Source organism: Mauremys reevesii, linkage group 15, assembly GCF_016161935.1.
Source record: "Mauremys reevesii isolate NIE-2019 linkage group 15, ASM1616193v1, whole genome shotgun sequence".
NCBI classification, from domain to species: Eukaryota; Metazoa; Chordata; order Testudines; family Geoemydidae; genus Mauremys; species Mauremys reevesii.
The window spans coordinates 29,153,753-29,176,042 of NC_052637.1; the positions used below are offsets into that span (position 1 = coordinate 29,153,753).

The 22,290-nt window shown below is 52.1% G+C and overlaps 1 protein-coding gene across 1 annotated transcript in view; it reads left to right on the top strand.

The window, feature by feature from the left end:
* The window catches only part of RHBDF2 (rhomboid 5 homolog 2), a 79,370-nt gene extending 59,960 nt beyond the window's left edge, over positions 1-19,410 (top strand). The window contains exons 4-18 of the mRNA XM_039501309.1: positions 55-247; positions 1,828-2,040; positions 3,539-3,667; positions 4,841-4,971; positions 5,278-5,481; positions 6,097-6,208; positions 7,236-7,310; positions 8,220-8,381; positions 9,955-10,061; positions 10,796-10,859; positions 11,184-11,278; positions 11,891-11,966; positions 12,635-12,735; positions 13,213-13,366; positions 16,828-19,410. Coding sequence (XP_039357243.1) covers positions 55-247; positions 1,828-2,040; positions 3,539-3,667; positions 4,841-4,971; positions 5,278-5,481; positions 6,097-6,208; positions 7,236-7,310; positions 8,220-8,381; positions 9,955-10,061; positions 10,796-10,859; positions 11,184-11,278; positions 11,891-11,966; positions 12,635-12,735; positions 13,213-13,366; positions 16,828-17,247 — 2,236 coding nt within the window. The 3' untranslated portion in view covers positions 17,248-19,410. The remainder of the gene's footprint in view (positions 1-54; positions 248-1,827; positions 2,041-3,538; positions 3,668-4,840; positions 4,972-5,277; positions 5,482-6,096; positions 6,209-7,235; positions 7,311-8,219; positions 8,382-9,954; positions 10,062-10,795; positions 10,860-11,183; positions 11,279-11,890; positions 11,967-12,634; positions 12,736-13,212; positions 13,367-16,827) is intronic.
* Positions 19,411-22,290: the final 2,880 nt, after the last annotated feature.

Consider the following 22,290-nt stretch of genomic DNA (forward strand, 5'->3'; position numbering starts at 1 on the left):
TTGCATTCCTCCAGCAGAGATGGACACTGTTTCTCTAAACACTTGCTTCTGCAGGGGGACAGCCCAGTGGTTTGGTGTCAGCAGTGACTGGGAGGGAAAGCGGGAGCACTGGCAACGCAAGAGCCGGCAGCACTGCAGCATGCGATATGGCAAGCTCAAGGCCCCCTACCGAGACATGGAGCTACCCAGTCAAGAGGTGCCCTCCTTCCAAGGCACCGAGTCACCGAAGCCATGCAAGATGCCCAAGGTAAAACTCTCAGGGGTGTGACGGGTTACACACACACACACACACACACACACACACACACACACACCGGGGTGCCACCTAATGTACTGGGGTCCCACTGAGCCTGCCCATTCCAGCCTGGGTTCCCTCACCCTGTCCTGCTGTGCCAGGCCCTCAAGCCGCCTCTGGCACACACCCAGGTAGGGCCACACCCCACTGCAGAAAGACAGAGGCACTGAGATCAGCACTGTGTGGGAAGACTCAGCTCAGGGATTGCCCAGTACTCAAGTGCACAACCCCTCTGGAGTGTAAATCCAAAATTGTATTGTCTTGTGCTGCGCAGAAATCTGTACGGCGTAAGTTCATGAAAATTGCCCCCTCCCTCAGTGTGGAGGAAGATATGCCCCCCCGGTTATGAATTGCACAAACTGGGTTTTAGAAAACACAACCAGTTTATTAACTACTGTACAAAGGATAGATTTTAAGTGATTAGGAGGGATTGCAAACCAATCCAAGTAGATTCCTGAGCAAATAAAGCAAACGTGCAAACTAAGCTTAAGACACTAAAGAAACAGGCTACAAGTAGTAATTTCTCACCCTAAACATTGGTTTAAGCAGGTTTCTGAGATTCTTGAAGACAAACTTCTTCTGCTTGCAGCTTAGAATTCCAGATATTCCTTTCACAGACCAGACACCTTCTAGCCTGGGTCCAGCTCAGTCTTGGGTGGTTTTAGCAGTCATCTTGGGCGGAGATTCAGTGAAGAACTGACCCTGATTAACTCATTCCTCAGCCTTAAAAAGGATTTATATATGGTGGGAATCCTTTGTTTCCCAGTTTGACCCCACCCCCCACCAGTGGAAAAATACAGCAGTCCAAGATGGTGTCCAGTACCAGGTGACATGATCACATGACCCTGCAGCATCAAAGCAGCATCCCAGGAAGGTGGGAGATTAGCATCTTCAAAGACCTATTGTTCTCCCTAATGGTTTATTGACTAACCAGCCAGACTGACTGCAAACATGTTTTTGCATTTGATACATAGTCACCATTCCTAACTTCAGATACAGAAAAGATACATGCATACAAATAGGATCATCACATTCACTACATCATCACCTTTCTAATGACATCGCACATGACCCATCTTACATAAAACATATCTTAGTTATGCCATATTAATATCATAACAATAAATGAAGAATATGGGGCGTAGTGCCACGAGGGGTTTCTCCTGTCTTAGCTCTCACTTAAATAATTTAAAATGGGGATTCCTAGCCAGATCCTGCCTCTCTGGTCTAGAGTGCAGGGGAGCAGGTGTCTTCAGATCAGACTGTTGGAGATAACTTCAGCAAAGGATTCCCAGAAATGCTGTCTGAGCATAGTGTAGCCCTGTTGGATGGGCTCAGGCAGTAGAAACTCAGGCTTTTAGATCCAGTGGTTCTGGGTTCAGTCCTGGCAGAAAACCCACTCTCAACAGGGTTCACTTGCGTAAGGTGTATCTTTGTGTCTCCCTTTTCTGTCTCTTACATTCATGTGCACACGGAGCTGAAAACGGAACCTAGTTCACTAACTTCTGCCTCTCTGTCCATGTGACTCTAAGATCGTAGACCCTTTGGCCAGAGGCCGTCCGTTCCGGCATCCGGATGAAGTCGATCGTCCTCGGACCCCTCACCCTGTTCTACCACCCCAGACGCCTGGAGTCCTCTCCATGACGTCCTTCACCAGCGTGCGGTCGGGCTACACCCGTTTGCCTCGTAGGAAGCGGGAGTCTGTCGCCCACATGAGCTTCAGGGCAGCTGCGGCTATCATCAAAGTGAGTTCTGCTTGTGAATGCATTCCCAGCTGAGCTGCTGCCTAGTGAACCTTCCTCAGAGACTCGTCCAGGGCACCTTTACGTCCTGTCACTTGTGTGTTCCCAAGATCTGAACTTGGTCCTTACTAAGGTTCTCCCAGGGCTCTGCAAATGCAGTCCTTTTTTTCCCCCACAACACTTAATGCAAGACCATTTTCCATTGTATTCTGGGACATTTTGCGGACCCCTACATTTTTGTTTTGATACTTTTGCAAAATGTTTTGTTTGGACAACATACGCAATGTCCATCGACATAGTGCAGTGCTTTATTTTAAGTGGAATTTTAGCTAAAAAGTTAAATGGTTTGAGTAATCAGTGAACTGTTTAAGAAAATCAGCATTGAATGGCAACCGTTAACGTAGAGGTTTTTCAGATTTCATTGCAAACGTTGCATAAAAACCTAGTCATGGGTGGTGTTTCTGCTGGGGCCCGTTAGCAGACCTGCTCTGTACTAGAGAATAGCCTGTGAAACCAGGTTATATGAACCAGATGTGGCTCACCTTGTAGACAGAGGTGGTGGAAAATTTTCTGACAAAACAGTTTTCCATCAGACCATGCTAATTTGACAAAATCAAAACACTTTACTGGAATGTGTTGCTTTCACTGACATTTTCATGGGGTGATAATGGAGAATGTTACATTTTGATAGGGCCAAAATGTTTAGAAAGATTTGGAGATTTTGACTTTTGGGCCCGATTTTCAGACAACGAGATTTCAGAATCTCTCTCAATTTTCTGCAGGATGCAAAGGCCAGATTTTGATCAGCTCTAACCATCGAGTTTGGCAACACTGACTTTTTGAGCTCTGTTTTTAACATGTTAATGCACATTAATCTGCAGCCAGGCAGTTAAGCTCTGGAACAGGCCTCCAATGAAGGTTGTGGAATCCCCATCACTGGAGGTTTTCAAGAACAGGTTGGACAAACACCTGTCAGGGATGGTCTCGGTTTGCTTGGTGCTGCTTCAGCACAGGTGGCTGGACCCTAGTGACCTTGGGGGGTCCATTCCAGCCCCACATTTTTCTGACTCCGTGACTGAGAGTTCTAGTGTGGGCAGGACACACGTATGTTGTGTTTAGCTCCAGGCTGGAGTTTGATGGCTGCACTTGCTTTTTTTTTTTTTTTTTTTACTGAGTTATAATCTCTGATCCAGTCACAAAGGTGTTTGTGTGGCTGGTGCATAACTGGGATTCTGAGGCATGTTATGGAACCATCATTGCGTATGTACTGCTGGGTGCTGGCGGAGGTGCATGCAACACTCTGCAGACCTCCCCAACCGAGATCTGAAATGCTGACAGCTTCCTTCTTTTGGGAAATCTATGTGCAGATTCCCAGCCATGCAGGTTAATCTGCTTAACGTTCAGCCCCAAAACTGCCTCCTGGTCCCCCGCTATAGTTTGGCAAGGTCCATCTTTAGTAGTGCATTTAATCACCAGTGTTTTGCCTTTTCCTCCATGAAAGGGACGTTCAGTTTTGGAGCCCTCAGCATCGAAACACAGAGGCAACAAGCGGAGCTTCCTGTATCCCAGCATCCTGGATGAGGACATGGTGGATGCTGCAGATACGCTGGACTCCTCATTCTTCAGTAAGGCAAGCATGGTTCCATGATCTCCTAGCTTCACCCCCTCTCCCCTGCAGCTTTTCCTTGGGGCTGAGTCACCAGGTCTTGGAGCCCCTGGGGCTGGTGGTGTGAGACCCCGGGCTGGCTCTGCTGAGACTCCAGTCTGTGCATGTTGATGGAAACTGGGGCTTCACTTCCCTAGCTGTGATATTTTGATTTAAACCCTGTGTACATTTCATCTCTCTTCCCCCCCACCCCCTTTCCGACACTGGTGCGTGGCATCCCAGGCTGTTACCTTACAGGTCCCGTGCCCCAGAGAGCTTTTACTGCTTAGGACATTGACCTTGATCTATCGCCCAACGCCGAATAATTCCCCCGCCCTCCCAACCGCACTCTGTTAAACTTGTTGCTTTTCACCATTTTGGGGGGGTGGCGGGGGTTGCTTAATATGCTGGGAGGGAGTTCAGTTTTGAGTAGCAAGGGGCCCAGAGGCCACAGTCTCTGTTCGCAAGCAAAGGGGGAAATGCACCTTAATTATTGTCACTGATTTCTCCCTACGTACATCCTATCCCACAGCAGCAACCCTCAGCCACATCTACGCCGTGGGGACTACAGCAGCTGTAGCTGTGCTGGCCCAACCTTGTCATGCAGATACCGCCCAGAGCATTCCTCCAGCAGCCTAGCCACATCTGCACCACGGGCTGGGTCAGCATAGTTATGGCGTTCAGGGATCTAGACTTTCATACCCCTGAATGGTGTTGCGAAGTCAGCGTAAGCTTAAGTGCAGCCCAGACCTTCGGTCCGTTTTAGATTGTAGCTCTGCAAGGCTGAGACTCTTTGTACAGCACCTAGCACAGAGGAGCCTCCATCTCCACTGGTTCTTAGACACGATTGTAATAGAGCGTCTCCAGTGCTGCAGAACCCAGATATGCTGCAAGTTGTTCGGGCAAGGAAAAGCTGTGGTTCCTGTCCCATTTGTAAGACCCTGTTAGTGCTCAGTGAATCAAGGATCAGATACCACGATGCCGCGCTAAGCATAGATCTCTCCATAGAATTAATGGTTGATCATCCCCCATCGTCTCTCAAGGCCCTGTCCTGAAGTCAGGTCTGAGCCAGGAGCAAGTCTGGTTGGAACACCAATTGGATCACTTCTCTGTCTGAGCTAAGCCATCACCCGCATGTCTCTGCTGTGTCCCTCACAGATAGATGCGCCCGAGGAGATGTATTCCATGCCGGACGACGTGTTCGAATCGCCACCCCTCTCAGCCGCTTACTTCCAAGGGCTTCCTCACCTGGACGGTGCCCGACCCTCTGAGGTGGAGCAGCCTGTTCTGTGAGTATCGGTTCTGGTTCGGGGCTGTGCCACAGAGATTTGTCCAGTGCCCCTCAGACTTGACATGTGCTATCCTGGAGATTCTGTTCCAAGGTAGCTTCTGAGCTGGCCCATTGCACTGACTGGTGCTGGGGGGCTGGAGCTGGGCTAGATATCCAGAAGGAACTTGGCCCCATCCCTTTCCCTGGCAACTCCTTTCACTCCTGGCAACACCGGCCATGCTGTGATGAGGCCATGCATAAAAGGGAGTAAAAGATTTAACTCCACCTCTTTGAAGGGAATTGAGTGAAATGCTTCTCGCTGCAGGAAGGAAGGTGTCGGGGTCTCGCTGTCAGCCATCCCCAGCCCCAAGAGAGGCAAGCGGATCGCTTCCAAAGTGAAGCACTTCGCCTTTGACCGCAAGAAGCGATACTACGGGCTGGGGGTGGTGGGCAAGTGGCTGAACAGGACGTACCGCCGGAGCATCAGCAGCATGGTCCAGTCTCAGCTGGAGAACACGGATAGTCACAGGTGAGGGCTGGGCTCTGGCTGGATGGGCGGGGGGGATGCTATTATAATGGCCCGGGCTGATACTGGATCCTAGTGCTGCCCTGTATGTAAACGCTGGGCCTGGTTCTTGATGTTGACTGGCGTGGAGTTACTCCTGATTGACGCCAGGGGAGTGAGATCAGGATCGGGGCCTGACAGTCCAGCCTGGCCCACGCTGAGTGGTTCCAAACATACACAGCGGAGGAGCTCTATTCGCTTACGTTCCAGTGCCTTGCGGGCCCCTCGTCTCAGCAGAGACCCTCCCAGACGAGGAGCTGCGTTGGAGAGGCGGGTGGTCAGGGAAAGGGCTCCGATGACTTGACTTCCCTTTAAGTGGTGATGGATGTAAAATATGCCTTGCACTGGGGTTGTGAAATGCTAACCAAGGCAATCCCAACAGCAGCTCGGCCAATGCGCCTCCGAACCTGACCTCCGTATCCCCGTCCTGAGCCCCTCCTACACCTCCCTGCCCTGGCCTGCTGTGTCGGACGTGGGCATCTCCAGTCAGCTGGTTTAACGTGAGTGAAGGTTGGCAGGGACGGAGCTGCTCAGTCTGTGAAGAGTGACCCTTCTTTGTGTTTCCCTTCCCCTCCCCAGGCCGTATTTCACCTACTGGCTCACCTTCGTCCATATCATCATCACCCTGCTGGTTATCTGCACATACGGCATCGCGCCAATCGGGTTTGCCCAGCACGTGACAGCGGAGTTAGTAAGTTCAATCGATACTGGCTGTGCCAGTCTTGGGGCTGTCTAGCCTATCGGGTCCCTTGGGCTAATGACACCCCTGGCACTGCCTGTGTCTCTGGAGAATCCTGTCTCCAATGCCAGGACTCCAGTAGCTGATTTAAAGCAAGTCTATTGCCCCAGCTCTGCTGAATGCCAGCAAAATGGGGATTATCCCATGCAGGCTTAATTCTCCAGCATCTCCCTATGTGTACGGTTAGCCGGGTGGCTCCGTTTCTCTCCTAGGTACCCAGGCACTGAAAGGAAGGCAGGAATGAAGTTTCCTGGGAAGATGGCCAACACTTATTCTTTCCTGTAATCTATTATCTCCTCTTAACCTCACAGTCTGGAAAAAGCAGCCCAGTGGGAGATAGTACATATACAGACAGACTTGGGTTTCTTTCGGTTTTAAATGGCCTCGAGAGTGATGGGGTTACCATGTGTAGCGTCTTTGCGACTCCATATCAAACGTGCTCAGTTTGTGAGAAACAGGAACGTCTTTCCTCCCTCACTGATCACCCTGAAATCCAGCCTGGGATCTCGGTAGCAAGAATGGGCCAGTGGATAAAGCACTGGACTGGGACTTGGGAGACATGAGTCAAATTCCCAGCCCTGCCACTGTCTTCCTGTGTGACCTTGGGCAAGTTACCTGATCATCTGTTTCTCCTTCTGTAAAATGAGGTAGCACTGCCCTACCTCGGAGGGGTGCTGAGAGGCTACAATCTAATAATGATGTTGGGGTGAGGCTGCACAAGTAGAAAGACTTGAAATGAAGCTGGTCTTCCCCTGCAGGCCAAGTTATTCCCTAAATTACACCTGGGCAACACAGTGAAAGCTCATGTGTGGTTAAGGACCTTCACTGTTCTGTGAGACAAAGAGAAGCCAGCCTGACTCTTGGATCCCAGGCTGAGTTTGCAGGGCTGGTAGTTGGAAAAATCCATCTTGTTAAACCTTGGGTCCGTTTTGCTGTGAATTACACCGTGTGACTTTTAAACGTTGTGCCCACTTGGCAGGTGCTGAGGAACAAAGGTGTGTACGAGAGTGTGAAGTACATCCAGCAGGAGAACTTCTGGATTGGCCCGGGCTCGGTAAGGGACATGTCTAGGTTGGGTTTTGTTCTGTGTCCTCCTTTGCCCCGCAGGAGAGAGGAATTTACACTTCGGTGCAGAGGGAAGGGGAAGCAAGGTTCTGACAGCTGCTGTCCAAACGTCCCTTGCACACAGCTTTATCCAGCCTGACCTATTCCAGCCCTGTGCTGTTCCGTCTCTGGGCTCTCTCAACTCCCATCTGTGTTGCTGGTAACTTTTTGTGATGTGGCTCAGCCCACTGAGTGCTATAGACTGCGACTATTTTTGGGGTACCCTGGACTGAGAGCCACCTTGTTACCCACTAGTCTTGCCTGGGTGTTAGCTCCTCACCCGACCAGACTTTCAGCCACTCGAGTGCTCTCCTCGAGGCTATGCCTGCCCCATCTGCTTTGCAGGCAGGGCCGGCTCCAGATCCCAGCACGCCAAGCGCGTGCTTGGGGCAGCGTGCCGCGGGAGGGCGGCAGGCGGCTCCAGTGGACCTCCCACAGGCGTGCCTGTGGAGGGTCCGCTGGTCCCACGGCTTTGGTGGAGCATCCGCAGGCACGTCTGCGGGAGGTCCACCGGAGCCACGGGACCAGCGGACCCTCCGCAGGCACGTCTGCAGGAGGTCCACCGGAGCCGCGGGACTGGCAACCGCCAGAGCGCCCCCCGCGGCGTGCCGCCCTGCTTGGGGCAGCGCAATTCATAGAGCCGCCCCTGCTTGCAGGATAACAGCAGGTGCACCCGAGTCCCTAGGAAGCACTCCCCTGTGATATCCAGCCCCTGAAACTGGCTACTCACAGAAATCCCAGATCCTCTGCCCCAAAGGTGCAGTGTACCCCAGTTTTCCCTTAAACCACCACTCCTGAATAACACACAGCACTTTAATGGCTCAAAAAATGGCTTGTAGCAAATTGTATTGCGTTTCAGATCGACCTGATCCACCTGGGAGCCAAGTTCTCCCCTTGCATCCGCAAGGACCAGCAGGTTGAGAAGCGCATTCAAAAAGAGAGGGACCAGGAGCGTAACTCGGGCTGCTGCGTCCAAAACGATAACTCGGGCTGCATCCAGACTCAGCGAAAAGACTGTTCGGTGAGTGCGCTAGGCTGCCTATCGCCCATGGGACCAGGAAACCTCCAGGAATCCCAAGGACAGCTGCAAGACTAATGCAGACAGGGCTTTGGGGTGGGTACAGTGCGGGGGAGGGGGAAGACTGACTAACTGCTGTGATTAGGTCAGGGAAAGAACCAGGAAAGGTACCCGCTAGCGAAGAACCAAGAGAGAGTGGTGAGACAAGGTGGGGTTCAAGTGTAAAGTGGGGCTGACCTCTGGCCTTGTCTCATGTACCATTTTAACTTGTTATGAGTGAGTGTTAGGAATCAGGACCTCCCTTCTGATGGGCTCCACTTGCGTTTCCATCCATCCTTGTTCCTAATGCTCTCCGCAAGCTAAGACTCTTAAGTATGAACCATGTAGGAATCTCACTGTACTTACCTTATTCTTATGCTTCTGCGTATTAACACTGTGGAGACCATTAGACACACAGATGGAAGGAAACGTAAGAGGAGCCCATCAGATGGGAAGTCCTGATTCAGTTCACACCATCTCAGGGACCCGATGAACCTGAAAACTAAGAAACTAGACTGGATGTTTCATACCCCTGCTTTATGCAGCTAGTGGGATATACACCATATTGAATCACTTTCCATGATCACTGCAAAATTAATACCTGCCTACTATGTGGCATTTTAGATCCTCTAATCATGCTTCTAATTATTAATCCACCTCACTTATTTCTTAATTCCTGTACCCATTCATGTGATGGGTTACTCTTTTCATGGAATCTTCCATGTTAGCTGCACCAGACATGATGAGAGAGCAGCAGGTGGTCCTTCTGACCAACACTGCACCTGGTACTGCTCTTCCTGGCTGCATGCTGCAGAGATGACTTTAAACATTGTGCACCTACCTGCATACTGGTGGTCTTACACAGCAACTGGCAGTGTGTGGGGCTCTGCTCATTTGGGTGTCATGTCACGTTGCCATGCCACCAGGGGAGGCAAATTCAGTTGCTCTTTGAAGATGTTTTCTTCAAGTTGGCCCACTCGATGGACAGCAGCTAATGTGCTAAGCAGACTTGTGTTAGGGTCAAACGCTGGCAACGGAGTCGTGAATGGCACATGCAAGAAATTAAACACAGTATCGCTTCCATTTAAATAACAGGAATTATGACTAGGGGGTGCTGCCACAGATTCCAAGACTTGTGCAATGCTTAGGGGTGATTTCTTGCATCTGATTTTTTCACTCACTTTTTAGAGAACATCCTAAATAAAAACACACTTTTTTTTAACTCAATTTGTTTTTCCCAATGTAAGTCGTTTTAATGTTGTGATAGCTATCAGCTGCAGGGTAGGGAAAAGGGAATTTGGGGGAGCTCACCCAGAGGACAGGAAGCATCTCCCTAAAACAGCCATCCAGGAGGCGATATGATGCCAGGATGGCTCTTCAGCCCAGGGGGGTAGGTTTTTGGTAGTGCAGAGAGGATTGTGAGGTCTGACTGAATGGACCCACGTTCGAATGAGCTGGTTTGAACACATCAAATCCGTGTGTCTGTTTAACAACTAAAAAACCCCACTCTCCAAATTCCCGTTATCTGGAACTGCAGGAGACGTTAGCTACTTTCACAAAGTGGCCAGACTCTAACTCCCCGACGATCCAGGGCAATTCCAGCGGGAAGCGAACGTCCGGGGCTGTGTGCCATCAGGACCCCAGGTACGGGCACCTCTCCCAGGAAAGTGGAGGGGACAGGACAGGATGGGTTGTTGAATGGGAACGAGGGATTGGAGGCAGGCCGTGATGCATCTCCATGTCTGCAGGGTGGCTTGGGAACCATATACCATGGGTGGAGGTGGGTGGGTCTTGGGTTCAGTATTTCCAGCCCTACTATAAAAGGGTTGTACTAAGGGAGAATGTTTATGCCCATGGTACTTTGCATCTGAGGATCTCAAAGCACTTTTCCAAACACACATGCTCTATTTTAAAGATAAGGAAGGAGAGACGGTTTTAACTGAAACAGTCTTGTCTGAGCTCTCTCAAAGTTGGCATCAGCTAGAAGTAGAACCCAGAAGTCCCGACTGCCAGTCTTGTGCTGTAACCATGTCTGTTTGCCGTAATTAGTGGGGTGAGACAAAGGAGAGATGAATTTACATTTGTGTACACATCAGCAGGGCCTCTGGGCATGTGACACGGTACACCCAAGAGCACATTAAACTGTCTGTTAGGCAGTGCGCAGTCTCCTTCCTTGTACTGCTGCAGTCAGCCCGGGCATGGTCCGTAGCAAAGTCTGACCCCCATAGACCAAAAAGAATGAACTGGGGACTCTGCACTGAGGTGGGAGGAGAGAGAAGCTACCCAGACCCCTATGAGTGCCCATCAAGGACTGTCAGAGTCCCAGACAAAGGCTGCACCAGCAGAACCCTTCCTCACTGATTGCTCCATCCCCACAGGACGTGCGAGGAGCCGGCCTCCACCTCGCCTCACGTCTGGCCAGACGACATTACCAAGTGGCCGGTAAGGAGTCTCCAGGGAATATTTTGCTGTTCCCCTTCCCGTTCATCGCCAGAAATGCCCATAGCGTTCTGGGAGGGGCCTCCTGGCTTAAAACGCAGAGAAATAAAAAGCACTTGTCTTTCGGCCAAGCTGGGGAACCCCTGTGACCAGAGAGATGCCAGCTTGGAGAGAGGAAGGCCCTGGATGTAGCACACCCCAACGTGCTGGGTTTGGATGGTGGAACATCCCCTTGCCCGCTGTCCATGAGCACTTGTGCACTCAGCTGCAGGGACCAGTATGTGCGTCTCTCCCATTCTCTAACCAGTTCTTCGCTCTTCCTTTTAGATTTGCACCTATCAAGCCAAAAACAACCACACAGGCTTTTTGCACCTGGACTGTGAGATCAAAGGGAGACCGTGCTGTATCGGTACCAAAGGCAGGTAAGCTGCACCCATGTGCCTCTAGGCAGCATTCCTGATGCGACTGGACCTTGCCATGCCAGTGGGTAAGATCCCTATTCTACTCATAGCATTAGTCTTGTGTTACACGGGTAAAGGAGAGGGGAAAGAGCTGAGGGCCAATCTGAGACAACTGCTCTGGACCCAGTGGGGTAAAGCTCATTCCCACTGGCTTTGCATGTCTCTGTCGTCATCCCTCTGGGTACATGTAGAATGCCCATGTGAATGGAAATGGCTATTGGACAACCCTGCCCTTGGGAGACAGTGTCCTGGGGCTATGCCTTATCATACGAGGGTTTGCTGCTTCGGTTAACTTCCTTCTGGGACATGCCCATTGTTGGCCAGTCATTGACTTAAGGCCCCTGTAGGTCTGCTGTGATGGGCAGAGAGCCCTTCTTGGGAAAGGCAGAAAATGCCACAGTGCATTAAGCCGGGAGCTGAGAGTTTCAGCCAAACCCTTTAAATGCAGCTAGACTAGACTGAACCTGGATCTTGGCCCTGGGCGGAGGGGAGAATAAACAAGGATCTGGACTTTGAGTGCAGGGGAAGGGATCCTGGCACGAAGTGACCCCACCTTGTCCTCCTTTGCGCTAGCTGCGAGATCACCACGCGGGAATACTGCGAGTTCATGCACGGCTACTTCCACGAGGAGGCAACTCTCTGCTCGCAGGTGAGGCGAGCCTGGGGCCGCTGGGTTGGAGAAATGATGCACGGGGAGGCCTAACGCTCAGCCTGTGCTTCCCTGAGCTGAATGCTTTGAGCGTTGGCCAATGGTCAGGCTGGCTGTGTATCTCCCTGAGACCACGAGGTGGGGGCCAGCTGCCTTGAAGAGCTGGGTCAGCAGACAGCTCGGTGGTGGCTGGGAATACAAGGGGTAGATTCTTGGGGGTCCCAGGCAGAGCAATCCTAGGGACGAGGGCGTGCTCTGGGAATGACAAGAACCTGACCAATAAGGCAGCATCCGGCCCTGAAGTAGCCTGCAATGGTATCGCAGCACCTAGCAAGCAGGAAAATGCACTGCCTGGGTATCAGCTTGTGCGCCAGAGAAGCCCACTCACCCCGTATCTCTGCTGGGCACCCACACTGCCCTGGCACTTTGCCCCTTAAACTGTGGGAGTCCCGCTCGCCTCTGACCTGACCCATTCATGGTGGGGTTTTCAGTGAATGTACCACAGGCAGGTCGAGGCTGCTTTGCTGGACCTGATCAGTAGCCTGAGAACGTGCTTTGCGATGAGTCGGCTTTTCCTCTCCAGCCTCCGTTCTCCCTAAAGACTCTGAGATGTGGCCGTGAGCCAGCGCTGCTCATTTCAACCTGTGGCGCTTTCCTGTCTGTTTCAGGTCCATTGCTTGGATGATGTGTGTGGCCTCCTGCCCTTCCTGAACCCGGAAATCCCCGATCAGTTCTACAGACTCTGGCTGTCTCTTTTCCTTCACGCCGGGTAAGAAGCAGGGTAGGTGGGGGAGGGGATCCTCCAGTCTTCCAAGATCCTCCCTTTGCAGCTTTGCCTCTGCCTCAGGCAAGCCCAGTGATGCTCACGCAATCAAACGAAGTGCCCTGGACCAGGGATGCGACTGCCGTTGGACAGTGGCATGTCCATTGGTTGATCCACTTTCTCATTACTCCCTGACGTGACAGATGCTATAGGTAAAGGGTTAAGAAGAACAACATGAAACTGCATTTCCCCCACCCAGCCTCCAAGAATGAAAATGTGCCTGTCCCTGCACCCAGACGGTCCCCTAGCGTCGTCCTGCAGCTGCCAACCAGACTCCTCTGCCGGGACACCGCTTGTAGGAAATGTTAGGTTTTGATTTGGATGAAGCCTGAGTAGCTCTAATCCCCACTGTGAGTGGAGTGAGAGGGAATGGAATAGGTGCAGGGGGTTGCAGACTAAGCATTTGTATGTATATTTCCATAGGATAGTTCACTGCCTGGTATCCGTGATCTTCCAAATGACAGTCCTCAGGGATTTGGAGAAGCTGGCAGGCTGGCATAGGATCTCGATCATCTTCCTCCTCAGCGGCATCACTGGCAACCTGGCCAGTGCCATCTTCCTTCCATACCGGGCAGAGGTAAGGGTGCTCTGAGACCGGGGGCCGGGGTGTTGGCCATTGTCTCTCTTTAGCCCTGCCAGCTTTCAGGCACTCTCGCCATCCGAGGCGAAGACCAGAGAGGTGGGGCTGTGTAAGTACCCAGCCAGAGATCTAGGGCCTCGCGGAGGAGTGACCGTTAACAGCGTTGTTTAGTGCAGCTGCAAGGTGCTGGTTTGACGTCCCTCTGGGCTGAAAGCCTCTAGCTATCCCCAGGCTCCAAGTGCACCAGCTGCCCCGCTCTGCCCTGCTGATTGTTCTCAGGCTGCCCCTTCTCTGGGGACCAGCTGTGAGGGTGAAAAGGCCAGGCCAGGCCTTGGCCTCCCTGCTCAGGCTACAAGTCTGAAGCACATGGAACAACCCGGAGACCCAGCAATGGCTTAATGTGCGGGAGCTGCCTGGTGGCTCTGCGTGGCAGGTCCCACGAACACTGGTCCATTCTGCCCTCCATACAGTGTGTGATGTGGGGCTGCTCTTGGGTTGGTGGCCTGAGCTCATTTAACAGTCTCCCCTGTGCGCATTTAGCCAGCAGCTGCTTTCCCTGGTACCCTTTGCCCTTTCTGTGCCTGACGCTGCTCTTCACACCGTCCAGCAGTTCGTGGAAGAGCTGACAGGGCACCTCCATTGGTTGCTTACAACAGGCAACTTGGCCCCCGGGCTCCTGGCCCAGACCTGGAATGTGGGCTCGGTAGCCTGTGATGGAAAGGAAATGGATAACGGGATTAGCCACCGCAGCAGGGTGGAGAGAGCCGGGAGAGAATTGGTGGTAGCGGCCCAGCTTTCTCCACTTCTTAAACCGATTGCTCTAGTTCCTGAGCTGAGAAGGGAGGTTTTGGAGGGATTAATAAGTGACCCCAGTCTGCAAGGCAGCTGCTGCCTTTCATTCATTCTTCCTCCTCGCTGCTTCCACCCCCCACTGCCTGACCTGGGGGGGGTCTCCCCACTGCACAGCCTTTTGCCCACTCAGAGGTACTTTCCCTGGAGCTGCCTACCCATTTTGCCACAGGAAAGGGGTGATTATTGTTGAGATCAGGTAAAACCACCCACGCCTTCTAGGCTCCAAACCCTTCCCTGGGTAAAGGGGAGAAGAGACAGCAGCATCCCTCTGAGCCATGTCCTGCAGGCTGGGCTTTTACAGTGAGAGGTGGGGGTGCTTTGGTCCTCAGCGCCCAGTGCCCCAGTTCAGGATTGGGGCCCCACTGTGCTAGGTGCTGGAGGAGGAGCTTACAGTTGGAGGTTTTTAAGGATGCTCTGTAGCTATCTGCTTCGGCACTGACTTTCCAGGTGTAGCTGCCCCTCCAGAGTTTGTTTATTTCTACTCTGTCATGGCAGTCGGGAGTGTGGGGGGGCTTCCTGAGCTCTGAGCATACATATGGGGACAGTTGCCCAAGGTGTGAACACCTAGGGTTATAGCTTAGCACTGGTTCCTTTTTAAAACCGGAGTCGACATTGAGTGTAGACTAGTCCAAGGTGAGGAAAGGGCATATTTCAGCTAGACCACATCAATCTTAATCTTTCTCCAGACTCCTTGCTAGTGGGGATCGGGCCTTGATTTCTCTCATCAGTCATAATCCAGGAGTCCTAGGTACAGTAGCCTGATTAGAAAGTCCAATAAAGTTTTCAGTCTGAGTTGTGGATGACCTATGTGTCCCCTTTACTTCCCTGATGCACTGGGGTTGCCACCTGACTCTAATCCACTTGTCTCGTGCAGGGTTTGCACGTGCCACACCGTCCCATGTATACGCACGTGAGCGTTCGTGCACCTGCGGGTTTACGCACCAGGCAGATGGCTAATCTGTCAGCAGAATTCTGATGGGCTTTGCATTAGATCACACACACGTAATCCCTTTGATTGGGTCTTGGGGTGATTGTTTGAGTTAGCCTGCGGGGCGGGATGGAGACCGAGCTTGCTGGGGGATGGCTGCTGAGTCACCGAAAGTATTGACTTCTCTGGAAACCAGAGTACTGAACTCTCCTTTTCTATGGCCACTTCCCAGCAGGTCTGAGCAGCCCCAGGCACCAGGGCTCTTATCCCAAGCCTCCAATGGGAGCGTTAGGTTAATTCTTCCTTCCCAGTCCTCACTGTTCCTCTGCTTCACCTCTGTCATCCCCGCCCCTCTGGTGTGCAGAGAGTAGGGGGAGCACTGCTGGCCAGTCACCTTTGCTAGGTCTCCTCCAGTTTCACCCACCTGCACCAGTAACAGGTTCTGCCCTTGGATGAATCAGGAGCCAGAACAGAATCCAACTCGCCCTCCCATGGCTGTTTGCTGCCTGTGATAAATTAGATGCGTCTTGGGAAAACTGATCGCTGTGCTAGCTGGATGCACCGAAAGCTGTCTGGAGCACCACTGGCTTGAGCTGGATATTTTGCTTTAACTTGGTGCCACTAGTGCAGGGGTGGGCAGACTTCTTGGCCCAAGGGCCACATCTGGGTGGGGAAATCGCATGCAGGGCCATGAATGTAGGTCGGGTGTGGTGTGCAGGACGGGGCTCAGGACAGGCTTGGGGCACAGAAGGGGTGCGGGGTGTATGAGGAGGCTCAGGGCAGGGGGTTGGGGTGTGGCAGGGGGCTGGGATGCAGGAGGAATGCAGGGTGTGGCAGGGGGTTTGGGTGTGGTGTGCAGGAGGGGTGTGGGGTGCAGGCTCTGGCCTGGCGCCGCTTACCTGGAGCAGCTCCAGGGTGGCAGTGGCGCGCAGCGGGGCTAAGGTTCCCTGCCTGCCCTGGCCCTGCGCCGCTACCACATCCCTGTGGCCCCTGGGAGAGAGGAGGCAGAGGGCTCTGCATGCTGCCGTTGGCTGTGGTTACCTCCCACAAAGCTCCCATTGGCCACAGTTCTCCATTCCTGGCCAATGGGAGCTGTGGGGCGCAGAGCCTGGAGGCAAGGGCAGCACATGGAGCCCTCTGCTCCTGCTCCCCCTCACCCAGGGGCCGCAGGGACATGGTGCTGGCCACTTCCAGCAGCAGCACAGGGCCCATGGCGCCACAGGGGTGGCAATCCCATGGGCCAGACCCAAAGCCCTGACGGGCTGGATCTGGCCCATGGGCCGTAGTTTGCCCACCCCTGCTCTAGCAGTAAAGGAAAAGCAAGTGACGAGACAGAGCCATGGCCACAGGGGAGCAGTTTATTGCGGTTTCACCTCCTCAGGATTTAAATGAAGGACAACACGTGTCAGAATAGCTGAATGAGCCCTTGCCCGGGGTTTACCTAGTCCCAGCCTTCTGTCTACACACTAGCAGACAAAGCCCGGGGGTGGAAAGAGAGGCACCAAGAGAGCAGTGACTTGCCCAAGGTCCTCCAGCAAGTCAGGGCAAAGCAGGGACCTAGACCCCGGTTCTCCTGATTCCCATGGCGCCCTAACCACTGGACCACGTTGCTTTTACTCCTGTCACTGAATTACGTTTGAGTGGGACCCACTGTAACTCCCATCTTTATCTCCCTCAGGTTGGCCCTGCTGGATCTCAGTTTGGCTTGCTGGCCTGCCTCTTTGTGGAGCTCTTTCAAAGCTGGCAGATCCTAGAGAAGCCCTGGAAGGCTTTTCTGAACCTCTTTGGGATCGTCCTCTTTCTGTTTCTGTGCGGCCTCCTGCCTTGGATCGACAATATCGCCCACATCTTCGGCTTCCTCAGCGGCCTCCTGCTGTCCTTCGCCTTCCTCCCCTACATCATCTTTGGCACCGGGGACAAGTACCGCAAGCGGGCCATGATCATTGTCTCCCTGCTAGTCTTTGTGGGTCTCTTTGCCTCCCTGGTGATCTGGCTCTACGTCTACCCCATCAACTGGCACTGGATCGAGTATCTCACCTGCCTGCCCTTCACCAGCAAGTTCTGCGAGAAGTATGACCTGGACCAGGTTTTGCACTGACCCCACAGCCTGGAGACAGGGCAGGATGGGGCAGAGGTTTTAACATGGAAAGTTGGCACCAGGTGGATTTTTCTCAGTGACTGGGAAAGTGACTTCAAATCAAATCAGGGTGCAACGGAGAGGGGCGACGTTGCTGTTAAGTGCCCCGATCCTCTTCTCGGCTGTCTAAAGACAGGCAGGAATGTTCACTCAGGGCTAGGCCACAGTCTGTCCCTTAGCGCTGGTGCAGGGCGCTGAGCAGGTGCTGTTATTTTGGGGACAAGGAGGGGAGCTGCCCTGGTTGGTCACTGCTGGATGTGGGAAGGAGTGGAGCTGAACTGACCTGGTTTGCATTTGGTCCGGCCAACATGGGGCAGATCTGTCACCCCACCACAGTGAAAAGCCATAATCCCCAGGTCCAGCTGCTGGCCTGGGAGCCCAGCAGCCACTTCACCTGGGAAAGACTCGAACCAAACTGGGAACGTGGGGACTTTGGTGCTTTGGTTTCATGCTGGGGAAAGGCCTCCAGTGGCGGGCCCTGCTGTGAGGCGATGACCCGTGCAGGGACTTGTGTTGCCGATCAGCCCTCACCAGTGCCGCTCCCTCTCGCCCTCAGTGAATCCCTCCATGGTGAAACTGCTGGATCCTTCCTTAAGGGACTGAAGCCCCAAGAATGAGGCGTTTCAGGGCTTGCATTGAAAGCACCTGAATGACACCTGTTGAGCTCAGTCAGCAAAATCTGCCTTTTTCCCCGCACCCCGCTGCATCTCTTTCAATGGTCTCCCTTTCCTAACCTGCAGCGTACAGCCCTTCCCTCCTTGTGCCTAATGGCGTGAGATGGGGCTTCACGTCCTGTAGCCCCATCCCATCTCAGTGCCTTGCGGGTACTGTGAATCATACTGTGAAAACGAACCCCTTTTGCAGGGGGCGCTTTTTATATGCCAATATTTCTTACCTCCATAAGGCTCTAGAGAAAAACGCCAGTGATCAGCCGTAGCTCCTGAGCCAAACGCTCACTGGTAAGAGTCCTCAAGGGATCGTTGGAAAGACCAGTCATTCCAGCGGCTCCATTCAGTGAATGCTGGTGCCTGGCTCAGAAGAAACTGTCCGTTTTTAATGACACTGCTCAGGCTGATGCAGCGTCCGATTTCCAGTGTGGTGCATAAGGGCGAATTCTGCCTGCAGTGCTTTGCTGTGAAAACGGCTCTGTAGAAATCAGTCTGTTTGCATATTTAAGGTACCACTTCAGCCCAAGGAGGGATGGTGGAATTGGGCCCTCGGCGACACTTATTTTTTCAGTCCCAATCTTCTTCATCAAAGTATCCCAAACTTTTTCTGTTTTGCTCTTTAAAGTAGTCCAGGCCCCCCCCTTTTTTTAAACCATTGACGCTTGGGGATTACATGCAAGTTATAGGATTTTTGAGGCTAGAGGTTTCCTTTGTAAGCACGGAGGAGTAGACTGCACTGAAGCTGGACTTGCCTCCATCTGGCTTGCTACCGGGATCGGTGTGTTCCTAGCTAGGCTGACCGGGAAACTGTCCTAAAGATGAACTAGCAGAGTAACATGCTGCTGACAGTTCTGGGTCAGGGCGCGTGCGTTTGCTGAGGAAGGCACAAGAAGAGGGGTGGGGGTGGGGATTACTTAGCAGCTGTTACAGCCCCACCTTGCTTCAGACCCTTGGCTTCTGAATTCTCATGATATGACTGTCAGAGGGTGATTCTCCATTTGTGCCACAGTATTACCTTTTAACCCACAAGGAGGGGTAGATTATGGGTGAAAGAGGAACTGGTCGGCTCTCCCTTATGTGTCCAAATCCTGATCAGAGAGAAATACCAAATCTTAATTTATTCTCTTCTAGGGCCCAAGTACCATAACTATCCAGTTAGTAAAAGCATGCCAGATACTATCCTATATGGTCCCATGCTGTGTTCCTGTATATTAACTAGGCCATTCGACTCTGTACGTTAACAAGTAACCCAAAGTTTAATTATCTTGTAACTAGGAGACTTTGGATCTCATGATAGAGAGAAATAACAATTAAGCTCTTAAGCATGGTATTCAGACCACACAGAACTGGGCTTCTGAAGTTACGCTGCTGCATTACTGGCTGAGATCTTGTTTTAAAGAAGCAAATTTAAGTTCTTTCTAAGTCCTCAATAAATTAAAATGATTCCATCCATGAACAGAAGTGGAAAGTGCCTCCTTTAACACAGACTTTGGAAGCTTTAAGAGCATGTTAATAATGGAAAGACGGAGGCATTCACCTTGGGGTCACTAGTTCTGATACCGCCTGCAACGGACCATGTTTACCTTCTGGCGGCTGTTCAGTACATTGCGTGTCACGTGCTGCTGGCTCGCAGCCCTGTGGATACGTATCCACATCACGTGCACCTGCTCGGCAGTGAGGCGAAGGCTTGGATAAAGGGCGGAGACCAAACTGCCATCTCCTGCACAGATGTGGGCTGGGGTTGGGTCAACAACAGAGGAAGCTTGCCCTGCTGCTGCCCATGCTGTACTTCCTCTCTGGCTAGGCAGGGATGTCAGTTAAAGTGTGAATAATGAATGCCTGGCGTTGCTCTCCTGAGCCCGGTGGCGTGGTCTGAGCCATGGCAGCATGCGGTGTCGGTACATATTGCTCTAAGCACCCTGAAGGCTGGTCTGGCTTATGACCAGCCGTCTCTGTAAACGAAGCAGGGAAATGGCGCCCCTTCAGCTCATCCGTTTCACACCAATCAAACAGCTTCTCCCATCACGCTTGTGCATCTGGAAACCTCTCCCTGGGTTAGCAGAGACGAATTGTGCTGGTGCCAGGCCACATGGTGTTCCCAGCACACACGGGCTGGGTGGGTGGCTACGTAGTGTGTTTTTCACACTGCCTCCAGTCCCACTCTCCCCCTCCCCACCCCCGCATGCTATTTTATCCAAAAACTGGAGCTCTACCCTGTCGTCACCGATGCTTTAAGTACTGTCTTTCCTTTAATACATTTGTCTGTATTTAATGAGAGGCGCACAAAGCCTGTTTTCCGGGATCAGTCGCTACTGCTGGATGGATGACACTAGGTAGGGGTAGTGACACTTGTTTTGTGACCAGTTGGGGGGAGGGAAGGTGGAATAAACAGAACCAGAGTTGACTCTGAAGCCAAAGTATAAATTAAATCATGGTGAAATATAAATTGTTTAACTCTTCTTAATTAGTCTGGCTGTCATCTTAATTTGTGGCCCCTGAAGGGTCTTGGGTGAGTTACCCTGTAACAGAACCCACCCCTGCTTCCTTGGCTCTTCTCCCAAATGCAGTCATTGTCACTGGGCAGGTGCCCTCGTACCACTGCCCAGGAAAGAGAGAACAATGTGGTCTCATTACGACTTGCGTAATTCCTATCGACGGTACTTAGCATCTGAGCACCTCTCACTCTAACATGCCTGGGAGGCAGGGCCATGGGATTATCCCCCATTTCACAGGTGGGGGAACTGAGGCACAGAGTCAGTTGCACAAGGTCTCTCAGGAAATCTGTGGTGGTGCAAGGAACTCAACCCAAGTCTTCAAAGATTGTAAGCTAGTGCTCTAACCACTGGACCCTCCTTCCTCTCTAGTGTGCTAGACCAGCCTTCCATGCACTTTATATATGGCTAATGCTGTATCCCAACCCAAAGCTTGCTGGAGTCTCTTCATTGGTGTTACATCAGACCCTATTTAATGGCACTTGGCACTCAAAGGTGACTATATAATTTATCTCTCTAGTTGTGGGTTTCCTCACTGACTTGGTCATCTGCAACGGTCTCTTACTGCAGATTCAACAAGGTTTTGCTGTCCGTGAAACTTACTAAGCTACTGAATCCTGGCGCTTGGAGACAATCAAGGGCATTCCAGTGACAAGCCCCATGAGACTTTCATGTAGTTTGTGTCGTTCCTGGACTCCATTCGGTGGCATTTGCAGTCCCGGAACTCAAGTCTGCCTCGTGTGGTGATAAATGGAGCTACACTGCCCATCACTCTGGCTAGTGCCAACTGCCTTTTCCTGCTGCTGCCATCTCACCTTTCTCACATGAAGGCTTTAAATGCTGCCTGCTTTGACTGCCATTAGAATAGCAGTCCTTGGTGCTTCTGCAGCACCCTTCACTGGAGCAGTCTTCTCCTGCAGTGGAAGCTGTCCCCTGTACTATTGGGATCAAGCAGTTGGCCAGTTTTTCTATTGCACAGAGAGTCAGGCCTATGTCCTGTCTGAATTTCACACTGGTGCAAGTTCGCATGCAGGCTCTGTGCTTGCTTCTTGGCCAAAGGTCCTGTTATGGGATTTTAAACAAGTGCCTTTGTGCGGTAACAGGCTGAGCGGCAGGAACAGAGCTGCCCCTTAACACAGGCCTAGTTGGCTCTAGGAAAGGTTTGTTAGTGTAGCTATACCAACAAACTCTCCTAGTGTTGACACTGTTTATACTGGCAACACATGCTTTTGCCAATATAGCTGATACCAGGTCCCCAAACAAAATATCCTGGCGAAAGGACTCTTGCTGGTGTAACTCCGTCCATTCTAGGGCTTTGGCTGGTCTAGAAACACACCACACTAGGGCTTTGGCTGGTCTCTTCCCGACATTACGATAACAGCAACATTTTCTAGCATAGACCTGGGTGCAGTTCCCCTGCTAAAGACAGAGGGTGGGTTAACTCCAGACAGTGAGCAGGGTCCGGTGGGAGGGGCTGCAGCCGTGGAGCAGGAGTGGGGTGGATGGAAATCATGTCCTTCCTGCTTTAAATTCAAACTGCCCCGATGCCGAGAATACAATGGGCAGGCCTGGCCCTGGTGTGGGAGAGCCAGGGATGCTGGGAGCCACTAGCAGCCTGCACGCGAAGTGTTGCTGTATTTGTGGTGTGCTGACAGCAGCCTAGTCATATGAGAGCGCTCTGTCCTTCCGTACAAGAGATGTTCCAGAAAGGTAGGGCTGCATTTCCTTCATCCTGCACAAAACAGCTCTCCCCTCCCTTCTGCTGTAAATTCCTAGGATGCGTGCTGGGAAAGGATTGATTTCATTCAGAACAGATTTTTAAACCAAAGTCCAGGCTGGCGAAA